This window comes from Eublepharis macularius, chromosome 13 (genome assembly GCF_028583425.1).
Source record: "Eublepharis macularius isolate TG4126 chromosome 13, MPM_Emac_v1.0, whole genome shotgun sequence".
Lineage (NCBI taxonomy): Eukaryota > Metazoa > Chordata > Lepidosauria > Squamata > Eublepharidae > Eublepharis > Eublepharis macularius.
In genome coordinates this window covers 23,403,047-23,415,227 of record NC_072802.1, presented here as the reverse complement: position 1 = coordinate 23,415,227, position 12,181 = coordinate 23,403,047, and the positions used below count along the sequence as shown (strand labels likewise).

Sequence of the window (12,181 nt, the reverse complement as noted above, 5' to 3'; positions counted from 1 at the left end):
CTGGATGCTGGCAGTGAAACAGTTAAGGGTAGGCAGCTGGGTGTTTAAAAGAAGGATGTTCCTGCCCCACTCCTCCACTTGCTGGCTTCAAAGCAAGCCACTCCCTTTTGCCCTCCAGCATCTGTCTTTGCAGTGATGAGAACCTACCTGGGCTTTGCATCCTGCTTATAAGGATTCCTTGTTCCTTATAAGGGAAGTTGTTCTCTTATAGAAAATGTGAATCCGTTCATTAAAAGCCACAGCTGATGTTTATGGCGAATCTGCTGTCAGCTGGCGGCATGAGATTCGCAAATACAGCCGTTGTTCTCAACCTATACGTGACCTCTCTGAAAAATGGACAAAGATGGGTGCCAGGAAGCACCAGTCTTGCTGAGTATCTGCCGTAGTCTTATTTGCCCCATCAGAAGGTTCCAACAATTCAGGATGTCTAAAAACAGGGGCTTGCTCCTCTGGCAGCCATGGTTTATGCTGCCACTTCTTCTTGCTCTGTTAAAAATCTGTTTCCCACTTAAGGGGGACCTTTTTCTAGGTGGGCGTGGGTCCATCAGGACTGAAAGGAAGCTGAGAATGGTACTCCATTCTCTCCACTGGGAAGTCACCCAACACTTGAAAACCTCCAGAGTTCTTGCTGTTTGGCTGCCTTTCTGTTAGAAATGGGGGGAGCTGCCCAGCTGTGGACCAGACTAGACTGCACTTTGAGGAGGGGTTTAACTCTGTTGCTTCCTGCCTGGGCAGGAACTGACATACACAAAGATGGCAAGGCACCTCCTCAGCCGCAAACTACTTGTTAGAAAGGAACACCCCTAAAAGTTGCCGGTGCAACTGGAAGGATTCTTATAAGTTAGCTAACACCTGGACCATTTTAAGGGTCTGCAGGTTAGCTGGCTTCTGCTATGCCCCTTCTCTGTCATGAATGACTCTGAACATACATAGATGAGGATAACTCCCCCCCCTCCCCAGCCCACCCACATCAAAGAGTCGTATATACTAAGCATTTGCTGTTGAAAGGGCAGGAGGATGATTTGGTTGTCTATTCCAGGGTCAAGTGCTCTGCTTGGAAGAAGTTTGAGGGTCTAAGCTCCCACAGCCCTGTCTGGCAGTGTGTGCAAAGAATCTCTGTTCTGGTGTCTTAAGGTTCTTCCCTTCCTTCCCACAGCAGGGCTCACTGCTGCTTGTTAGAGGTAACAACCACGCAGTACCAGTCAAGGCTAAACTCCCTTATAGGATTTACCTGTTTGTGGATCCAGAGGGCAGATCAGAACGCTCTCCGAGAGACAAGGATCTGCTCTATCAGTCTTTGGAGACAGAGCAAGAATGGGGTGAGTGGGAGATTGTCCAAGGCAGCAATTGACCCCCAAGTCCTCCCGGACTAGCCAAGTAAGCTTCAGTCAGCACTGCAGCACCCATGATGGGAAGGTTGCCTTCAGAGAAGGAAAGGCATGCTGAATCTGACATGCAACTAGTGTGACACTACTGATTTTTCATCAGCACACTTCTCAGTGAGGTTCTGTTGTGCTAATATGAGAGACTCACTAGACATAACATCAGAGATCTCCCAAGTTTGTTTAAAAACCCTTTGCCCTATGCTGTTCTGCTCCACAACAGGAAACTTTCACCTAAAGGGAATGAAACTCAAGATCAGGAAAACAGCACAGCAACAAGGGTTAGCTGCCACCACCTTCCTCCTCTGACTTGAGCTCCCCTGTGACTCTTTCAAAAGTTTAAAAGTAGGAGACAGCTTTGTGGGTTGCTTGCTGCCGCATCTAATTTGGGTTTCCCACTATGAGTCAGCAGTCTTCCCCCTGCCCCAGGCCGCTAGGTCAGCAGCTCTTCTCCCAGCTGAAGCCTGACTGGGTCAGAGGAGGCGGGTAAGGAGGACAGGGCATGGGACAAACAACTGCCCCATCATGATTAACCTTTAAGATTCCACCAGGCAGGTGCTGTCCTACTTGGCAGGACAGCTACTCTTGCCACCAGATGCCGTGGGTCTCTATAACCCCACAGCTAGTTGAAATGAGAGAGAGATGGCGGAGGCCGCCCACCCTCCACCCCTCCATCCAAATAATTCATTCTTCCCCCTAAGCAGGAGACAACCTTTGGCCCTCCTGTGGGCTCTTCCATGCGCAAGGCACCAGCAGCCAAAGACGAGACAGGAGACAGGAACCCTGATGCAGGTTTTTCTGTACATAAGTGTTTTGGACACCACAGCCTGTTGCTTAAGAATAAAACAAAAACCAGAAAAACAGCAGCCAGAACACATACCCCAAAGGCCTGAAAAGCCTTGGCGTAAAAGAGAAAGAGAGAGAATGCTGTCTGCTTTTTTCCAAGGTGGGAGCCAGGAGAGGCAGCCTCCTTGGAGGGAGTGGGTGGGAGAGGCAGGGCAGGCAATGCGCAACTCCGCAAGTGGGAAGGGGAAAGGAGGAAAAAAAAACACAACACAAATGAAGAAAAGTTAACACCCCACCTTCCCCACCCTGAAGCGCAGGGGACAGCCAGAAAACCGATTGTCCAGTCCTCGTTAGCACCTGTACAATAAAACTGTACCATCTACACCACCCCACCTCACCCCTCCTGCTGGTGGGTGCTCCCCCTCCTGACCCACTGGGGACTGCCGTCTTGCAACCTGAATGAACAAAGGGGAAGATGAAAGATGGGGCCGGGTTGTGGGGGGGGGGGACACCCAGATGCCTTTGGCTCTATACTCAATTCAGTCTCTGGTTGCCTCTCCAGTGTGGCAGGCTTAACTCCGGAGCCAAAACAGAAAGGCCAAGGAGGGAGGGAGGAACACCCCCAAAAGAGGTTGGGTGGCCCTAAAACTGAAAGGAGAATGAAGCTATTGGGAGGGAGGGGCTCCCAGCCTCCTCACCGCCCTTTACGGGGGAACTGGGGAGGAGGGAAGTGGTGGCCCGGTCCCCTCAGCACATCCCGACCAGGGGTGGGTGGCTGTAGGAAGCCCCCCCGCCAAGAATCACAGTGATGCAGACTGAGCAGGAACAAAGGAACACCACAAATTAAATACTAATTAAATAAATACTCTGGAAGAGCTTTGGGGCTGGGAGGGTGGGGAGAGATGCAGTTCCACAGAGAGGTTCTGAAGCCACCAAAGGCGGCAGCGCGTCCACAAGCGAGGAGTCCGGGGCAAGGGAAGAGGCAGCTTCCAACCCCCCCTGCAGGCGGGGGTGGTGAGCACCTGCTGCTGTTCACGGAGGGGCCCACGGTTGGCCGTGAGAAGGCTGCTTCTCGGTGGTCCGTATTTATTGCCTCGCAATGTAGTCCGACGGCGGGAAGGAGTGCCCAAGTCCCCGTCAGCTGCTCCAGGCCTCAAACGCTACCTCTGAGCCCAGCAGCCGAACCAGCTCCGGCTCGTAGCGTACCAACTCCACTGTCTCTATGGTGCCCGTAGCCGAGGGGGGCACCACATGCTCCTGGATTTCTTCTGCAGCCAACACTTGGCTCAATGCCACCTGGCGCTGGAACTCTGCCTTGGGCAGGGTGGTCACCTCGAAGTGTGGGAAGCGAGCTTGGAAGATGCGGGACGAGAGCTTGAGCCGCTTGAGCACGTCGGAGAAGAGGAACCAGTTGCAGGGGCTGGTGGCGAGAACAGGAGGCAAGGGTAGAATCAGGTGACGCTCTCTGGGCCCCGGCTGTCCCCCGACTCATCTCTCTCTCTCTCTCTCTCTCTCTCTCTCTCTCTCTCTCTCTCTCTCTCTCTCTCTCTCTCTCTCTCTCTCACACACACACACACACACACACACACACACACACACACACACACACAACACACTGAATTCCTAAAAGAAAGCATGCCAGGGCAGGGCATTCATCCCCTAACCTGAGTGGAAACCATTCGTCCTAAGCCAGAGGCCCGAAAACCTGGCTTCAGGAGGACTGCATAGAGAAAAAGGCATGCTGCGCGTACTCAGAAGCATTCCTCCTTCAGCTGGAAGTGTGTTGAAGGGCACAGCCCCAAGTCCAACCCCATTCCTCCTCGTTACCACTTGATGTGTGTCACATCCCGGCCTGGGACTGCACAAAGTGCAGAAGAGAGTATCCTGCAGAACACAAGTTTCCTGATCTTTCCTTTTTTAGCATCACGTTTTACACCCTCGTAGATGTGTGGTACACTTGAAAACACTGGGGCCAGTGTCTGCTTCAGCCTTAGAAGCTGCATGTGCAAAGTGTGTCCGAGGAGGACACAAGTTTGTCAGGCAGTAGCATTTCAGCGTTGATCTTTTTTTGTCCTCCTCCCCTCCTGCCTCCCCTGAGCGCGGCTACTGAAAGTAGAATAAATGATGCAAAGTGGATCAATATAGTCCTCGGTGTCATTTGTTTCGGTCATGGAGTTGGGATTTTTTTTTTGCATAAGTGGAGTTCTGGCTCTGGCTCTCCCCCACTCCCTGGCCTTTTGCAATAGCACCATATTTCCCTCAAAATGTAGAATTGCTTCCTCTCCCCTTCTTTTCTGAAATCACTTTTGTCCTGGTTTAGGGGCCTGTCCTAAGGCTGCAGTGGGTTGTCTGGATGCCCCGTCCCCTTCTCAAGCATCTGGCACAGTCCTATACAGGCCCTGCCTGAGACCAGCAAGGCAGCTGTTTCACTCCATAAGCAAATGCTGGTTTCCCCTCCCCACCTCAAAAAAATCCGCTCTCAAAGCTCTTTCTCGCTCTTTTGTCTCTAATTGGTTTGGCCTTCTGTCCCTGCTGGTAACTGCCAGGCCTGCCATCCAATTAAATCTGCCCTTCCCCGCCCACGGGCTCACTCTGCAGCTCTTTCTCTCAGGCCCGCTTCCCAAACCCTCCTCTGCCAACGGGGGACCGGGAACTCACCCCCGTGAGACGGACAACTGCAGGTTGTAGCAGGGGAGCAGCTGCTGGTCGGAGAACTCGAACATTAAGCGGTCTGACTCCTGCTCATCTTCCTCCTGATCCGAGCTCCCAGGAGGGTTGAGCAAAAGGTCACAGCCAATCTCGTCTTTCCCCTCTGAAATGAGAAATACAGGAAAAGGGGTGCATGGGAGGGGCAAAAGAAATTCATCACACACTCAAAGAGCTCGGTACCTAGCCTCGTTCCTTCAGCTCCCCTGTGTCTGACTCATTCCCCACCAATCCCCAAAGCTATACAACGAAGGGGATGCAGGAGAAGCCCAGTGCAGAGAAAGCTGGTGGCAGTGGCTAAAACTCTAAAATTCTGAACTCTAAAATTCTGAACCCGCAGGAGATGTGTGGCCCACATGCTTGCCTGAAGAATCTCTTCTTCAATTTGGGGCTGGGGGAGCAGCAGCAGCAAGTCTCTAGACCTCATGGATGGATGTTTGAGAGAGTGGGGGCAATGTGTCTTAGAAGCTTAGAGAAACAAGTAAACAAGATTTCCAGGGCTAAACAGTGTAAAAAAGAGAGAGAGAAAAAGAACCTGGAGAATATGCAAAATGTGAGAAATGAGGCACAGATTCTCAATTTACATAATGCAATTTGCATATGCAGATCACAGAACTTGGTTTTTCTTGGAGCAGCTGGGTTGTAGTATGTAGCTTCTTTCTCACAGGCACACATGGGCCTGGACACACGTTGCCTTTCTCAACCAAGTGTGGGTAAAGGTAAGCCTCCTAGAGCTTGTGGGGTTGCGATGATTCGAAGATTGCACTACAAATCAGAAAGCCCACAGTTCAAGCCTTGCCCGTGCCATGATCTCACCAGAGGACCTTAGGCCAACCTCACCCTCTTGGCATCGGTCCCCACTGCAACAGGAGGGATAATAATGCTACCCCATCAGACAGGGTTGTTGTAAAGGTGACAAGACAATGTTTGGGAAGAGGATACACTTGAAGGAGGTATACAAAATATTTATTATAGTTGGTCCCCTAATTATTAATCCTTTCAGTTCCTTTGGCACAAGAACAGTCGATGCTTCATTCCAGTGGAAAAAGACCTAAAGTCTGCAACAAACCAATCAGAGAGCCACCCATTCCCCACAAACCTTCCTCCTCTGCTACCACATTCCCTTCCTGACCCATAAAAATGCCCTTCCATTGCGGCAGCAAGGGTCTCATGGTAGGGTCCACGCCAAAACCGTTCATGGCTAGAAAACGGCGAGTGCCCCTTGCCCTTCCTTTCCCAGCTCCACAGCTCCTCACAGGGGTGGGCTCCACTTACCCAGCACGCTGCTGCTATAGAACTCCCAGGCTGTTCGTGGGTCCCCGTCAGCTCGACCCTGCAGGTCCAAGAGGTAATCTGCGAGAATGAAACGGAACAAATAAGCAGAGGGGTCACTGTGCTCTGAGGCACAGGGGAAAGATGCCTGGGGAGTCTGTGAAAAACACCAGAATGGCAAATGCACGTTAATAATAATAATAACAACATTCGATTTATATACCGCCCTTCAGGACAACTTAATGTCCACTCAGAGCAGTTTACAAAGTATGTCATTATTATCCCCGCAACAAAACGCCCTGTGAGGTGGGTGGGGCTGAGAGAGCTCGAGAGAGCTGTGTCAGACCCAAGGTCACCCAGCTGACTACAAGTGGAGGAATAGGGAATCAAACCCAGTTCTCCAGATTAGAGTCCCGCGCTCTTAACCACTACACCAAACTGGCTCATTGATTTTGCAGGCCAGATTTCATGGGGCAAGAACTGGCAACAATCATCATGCCCTGCTCATGGATCCCTTCCAGCAAAACCCTTCCAAACCCAATGTCTTTCTGGGTGAATCCCTCACAGGGGAATCCACTGAAAGCCTTTTGTGCTTTTGGGGCGGCCGCTTCCCTCAGAGGAAAACTGGCCCATGACATTGGCTCCTATCAATCCATCTGGTAGTGGGAAGGAGTGGGGGCCAGGCCGTGTCTCAACTGCAGAGCACAAGCTTTGCCTGCAAAAGGTTTGCCTCAGTCCTGGCATTTCCAACTAAAGGCTCTTAAGTAGCAAATGTTAGGAAACACCTGTTTCTGCCTGAAACACTAGAGAGTCCACTAGTGACCACTTACTATTGTTCAACACACAGACAGGGTGTTTACGAAGGAGGTGCCCACAAATAAGAGAGGTGCCAGACAGAGGGGAGGAGATTCAGTGGTAGAGAACATGCATTGCAGCACAGAAGGTCTCGCGTTCAGTGCCCAGCCTCACCAGTTAAAGAATCTCAGGCAGAAGACATCTCTGCCCGAGACCCTGGAATGTCGTTAAGTCAATGTTATCAATATTCTCTTGCAGGCCAATAGGGTGATTTCCCTGCAAAATCCACATGGTTTCCCCCCGTTTGGACGCATACTTCCCCACCATATCCAAGCCATCACCTTGCCTTCTACAAAGAACAATTACCACGAAGGAAGCTTTTCATCCCCTCACTGCTGGCCAGCTTCAAGGCCGTCTGCCCCGAGTAGGTGGCCAGGGTGGGGTCAGCACCATAAGAAAGCAGGAGCCACATGGTCTCCAGGTTGTCATTTGCAGCGGCGTCATGAACCGGCCTGTCAAGAGATGAGGGCGTTAAACAGATTTCACGGGATTTAAAAGATCAGGGCAGTCGCCAGAAACGCTATCATTTATTTATCAATACCCCTCTTTTCTCCCCCATGTGGTTTACAGCACTGTTCTCTCTAATGCCACCCTGTGAGGTGCATTATGTCGAGAGAGCACAACTGGTCCCAGGTCATCCAGTGAGCACCCACAGCAGAGCACAGGTTCAAGCCTGGGCCTCCCAGATCCTAGTCAGGCATACTAGCACCCTCTTGAAGAGCCCTAAAGGTACAATGCAGAACAGCCAGAACCTAAATTATCTATCTACAACAATATAATTATATTAAATACACCTTCTGTACTCATAGCCAGAGTGCTGGAAGACAGGAGCAGTTTTACTTGTTAAGATAGCAATTGGGCCGAATCCCACCCGCACAGTTTCCACTGTATTTCCCCAGGAGGTGCAGATGTGTGTTTAACACAATATGAAACTTCAGCGAAGGGGCCTGATGCGGACCAGTCTATGGCTCTCAAAAGCGCTGGAATGGACATGGACTGCCCACCCTCCCCATGGGACAACTCAGGACAAGATGATGAACCTCTGTATAGGGTCCCTTCCTCGACGTGGATCCAAAGTAGCACAAGCAGAGCTCAGCACGAAGAACGGAACCTGCCCGTTTCACCTTTCCCAGTGCACTTAATTGTGATCCTCCAAACGCTGCCTCGGGGGGGGGGGGGATGGCACTGCGTGGGGGACTGGTGAAAACCGACTCTTCTCCTTAGCCAGCAGAAGTCAAGGTTTAGATCCAAGTCGTTAATAACCCCCCAAAATCACACTGTATCATTCTCTTGCATTCACACAATTCTGAGCTCACAGAGCCCTCTCTGTTCTTCCTGCTCGCCAAACTTGCCGGTGCGCTGAACATTCTCAGATGTGGAAAACTGGCCACCGCTCCTCTGTTCTCGGTAACCGAGCAACCGCCATAAGATTAATAAATAATATCATGAGCTGCAGGAATTTTAAAGTGCCAGGCAGCAGGAGGAGACGGAGCTCAGCAGCAAAATGCATGCTTTTTCACATACGCTGATTCCCCAGTCAAACCCCAGAATCTCTGGATCAAGGGTCTCAGGTGAGCTAAGATGTATGCCCTGAGACCTTGGAAAAGAGCCACTGGTCAGAGCAGACTGTTCTGCGCTATATGGGCCATGTGACTCATTGCAATCATGTTATGAAGCTCTTTCTGGACTCTACCACTTGAAACCTCATGTTGGAATGCTACTAGACATGGGCACAAACAGCATTACAAATGGAAAAAACCCACGAACAGGCCACTCAGCTGCTCACGAACGGGCTGTTCATGATGCGCCATTCCAGCTGAACAGGCAGTCGGCGCAAGCCTCGTTTGTTGCGCTTGGCCGCCATTCGGGAAGCTAGACACTCAGGCGCCTTCAATCGCCTCAGCAACAGAGGGGGGAGTGCCCGATCTCTGTCTGCACTCCTTCTGTCGCCCCGGACACCCCAATCAAAGCCCAACTTAGCTTGATGGGCAGGTCTTCCTTCCAAGCATGGAGCTGCAAATCGGTTACAATTGCTAACGTTGGAGCAGACACCAGGGGGGGAGGGAGGGAGGAGGGGGGTGTTCTGTGGCTATGGGAACTCCAATCTCATCCCTGCAAACCCTGTTAGGCAGTTCTGACTGCCAACCACAGGCCTCCTGTGTTTCTCAATCAGTCCTCAGCTTATAAAATGGCACTGTGCTCCCAGTTCTGGTTTCACTTTCAGCAAGCAGTGGAGTGGGACAGAGCTGTTGATAGCCTTTTGGGAGAGAGAGAGGGAGAGTGAACTGGAGCTAGGCTTTTTTCTGTGTGTGGTGGGTGGGATAGGGAGCTATCCCCTCTGGTTCCAGGGCTGCTGCTAGGCCCTGGGGCCAAGCTCAGTGGGCACCTAGACTGAGGGCTCACCCTGATTATTAGTGCCTGATCTGGTCAGGTCTCTGGGAATGTTGGGCTAGGGCTCTACCCCCTCTCTCTGGGAATGTATAACTCCAAGATCCATACTGCAATCTTGACCAAACTTGGGTGGTGGCTGGAGAAGAGCCTGCTGCACATTCCCTGTGAATATGGGCTCTCTAAGTGCTAAGGGGGCCGCTCTGGTGCCGATGAACACCGAATACGTTCAGTAACGGGACATGTTAGGGTCCGGTCAGCTGCTCGTGTTCATCGTCTGGAACGAACATTGAACGGCCTGTTTGGGTTTTTTACCCAGTTTGTGCCCATGTCTAAATGCTAACCCCTTAGGGAAAAAAAATCCCTGCAGATTCTGTGGTCCATTCAGCCACAGGTGACTTTGTCCAGGATCCCGGTACTGAGTTTCCCCTCTAGGGTCTGGCTTGCCTGGTGCCATCTTGTGCACTGCAGTTCACATTTGCGCCATGCTCCAGCAAGATCTGCAGGATGTCTATCCAGCCTCGTGCGCAGGCCTCATGCAGGGCTGTGTAGCCTGCGTTGTCCTGGTGGTTGACATCGTTGTTCTCTTTCTGCAGGCAGTACATCACCACATCCTGCAGAAAAACACACAAAAGATAAAAGCCCTCTCAAGCTAGTAACAAAAGCAGCACTCATCTCCTTGTGCTTTCAGGCATCATTCAGATGTAACAAGTACATCATTCAGATGTACATCTGAATGATGTACATCATTCAGATGTAACAGTTTGCTCCCTACGAGAAGGAGCTTTGGCGATCCTCCCCACCTCTTATCATGTGCAGCTCGGATAGCTAAAAGCTTCCTAGTTCCAGATAAACCACAGTTTGCCATTATGATACATTGCCCCCTCGACCTCACATGTGTAGCATTCTATTGATCTGGAAGAGGAATGTTTGATTTGCATTCTGCTAATACTCAGAGGTTAACCTAGTACAGGTGTTCCCAGACAGGCAAAAAACTGTAGATCAAGTTTTTCTAGCTGGCTTTTCAGTCTGCCTGAAGGGGGAAGACAGTGATTGATATGCTAATGGAGAGTAACCAATAAGATAAGAGGTATTCTGATAAACATACCGCCCCCAAAGCTAAGTAGTGAATAATTCGCTTTTGAGAGTCAAACTCCCTTTGGCCCTAAAGCCTTCCTCAGTGGTTAATCGTACAATATTTATAATCAAACACACCCACACATTCAGAAACCAATATAGAAATGCTCCAGAAGCTTTATCTAAAACTCTTGTATTGTGAGGTACAATACAAATGTGGCCACTTTATTTCAACTGTAGAGTGATGAAACACACCCAAATACATTGGAAGCCAAGCCTCAGAATACAGTATCAAATGAAAAGCATAGTGTGAGTGCAGTCCTTGGTCTGCAGCAATATTTGTATTATAGCACACAATACGAGAGGTTTAGATAAAGCTTCGGGAGCATTTCTATATTGGTTTCTGAACATGTGGGTGTGTTTGATTATAAACTGTACACTCGAAAACTGAGGAAGACTGTAGGGCCAAAACGCATATGGTCTGTCTTTCTGTTGGTCATTGAAAGAAGTTTGATTCCCAAAAGCTTATGCCCTGGAAACGCTTTGTTGGCCTTCAAGGTGCTGTTGGATTCAAACTTTGCTCGTCTTCTGCAGACCAACATGGTCATCCACCTGAAACCATCCTAAACAGAGTCATACCTTTCTAAGCTCATTAATGTCAATGGCTTTAAAAGGATGCAACTCTGCCTAGGATAGCACTGTAAATAATGGCTTGAGTTTCATGCAATTCTTTGTAAGTTGGGTATTCTTCTGCCCCCAATCTAACCTGGCCAGTGAATGCCACGGAACAAGAATGGTGGCCAGAAAAAGGCAGGAGTCTCTAATCTGATGAAGAGATAAAAAGAGCTGGTTTAATTTCCAAAGGCTCCAAACCGGCATTATCTCTACAAACCTCTGGTAGAGGCAAGCGATAGTTGTTTTTCACTTCAGCTGGGGTGCTTAAAAAAAAGGCCAAAGAGATCAACTCCTCCTTAAGATCTAGTGACTTGGAACAGGGGCCAGCTGGATAAATTCTGCATCCCCGTGGCAAGACAGCACTGCCTGCAGGGCTATTCTGCCATAGCCATAACGTTAGAATTGGGCAAAATGACAAACCGTAGGTTGCTCCTTTGTACCCAGTTTGCAATCCTGGTTTTTAGGCAAGGGAACAAACCAGAGTTCAGTTTGGTTTGATTCAAACATCATGACAAACTGCACTTCCTTGGGAACGAGGACATCTTCAAATAGCCAGATGCATACAAGGAGAGGAGAGAAGGGGAGAGAGCATCTAATCTGAAGGACTCTGACTTGTGATGGATAAACCGAGGCTTATTTGATGCATCTGAACTGAGCCATGTTCTCCTGCTCCTTCCTCGTAAGTTACCTTGTAACCGAGCCGGGCTGCCCTCTGCAACAGCGTCTCCCCAGCATTCTTGTTCACTATCAGACGCCGAGCTTCAGGGGGCACCGGTGGGGCTGCAGGTGGTTCTGGGGCCTTCTCTGAGCTGTGCTGCCGTGACTTGCTGGATGGACATGGCTCTCGGGGTTTTTTTGGAGAGCGTGTCTTGGACTGATTCCATCGAGCCTTGGCCTGAAAAATTGGACAGAAGGAAATCCACCAGAGAAGGAAAACAAAAAAAAGGCCGCTCATTCTCTCTCTCTCTCTCTCTCTCTCTCTGATTTTCAAGAAAATCCAGCTGATTTCTGCAAGCCATACACAATACACAAATTAAGCA

At 50.1% G+C, this 12,181-nt stretch overlaps 1 protein-coding gene across 1 annotated transcript in view; it reads right to left on the bottom strand.

The window, feature by feature from the left end:
- Positions 1–2,170: 2,170 nt before the first annotated feature.
- BCORL1 (BCL6 corepressor like 1) overlaps positions 2,171–12,181 on the bottom strand; it is a 33,582-nt gene continuing 23,571 nt past the window's right edge. Inside the window, exons 9-14 of the mRNA XM_054996987.1 lie at positions 11,830–12,036; positions 9,837–10,003; positions 7,308–7,453; positions 6,150–6,227; positions 4,827–4,980; positions 2,171–3,588 (exon numbers count right to left, since the gene is read on the bottom strand). Of these exons, the coding sequence (XP_054852962.1) occupies positions 3,306–3,588; positions 4,827–4,980; positions 6,150–6,227; positions 7,308–7,453; positions 9,837–10,003; positions 11,830–12,036 (1,035 nt within the window). The 3' untranslated portion in view covers positions 2,171–3,305. The remainder of the gene's footprint in view (positions 3,589–4,826; positions 4,981–6,149; positions 6,228–7,307; positions 7,454–9,836; positions 10,004–11,829; positions 12,037–12,181) is intronic.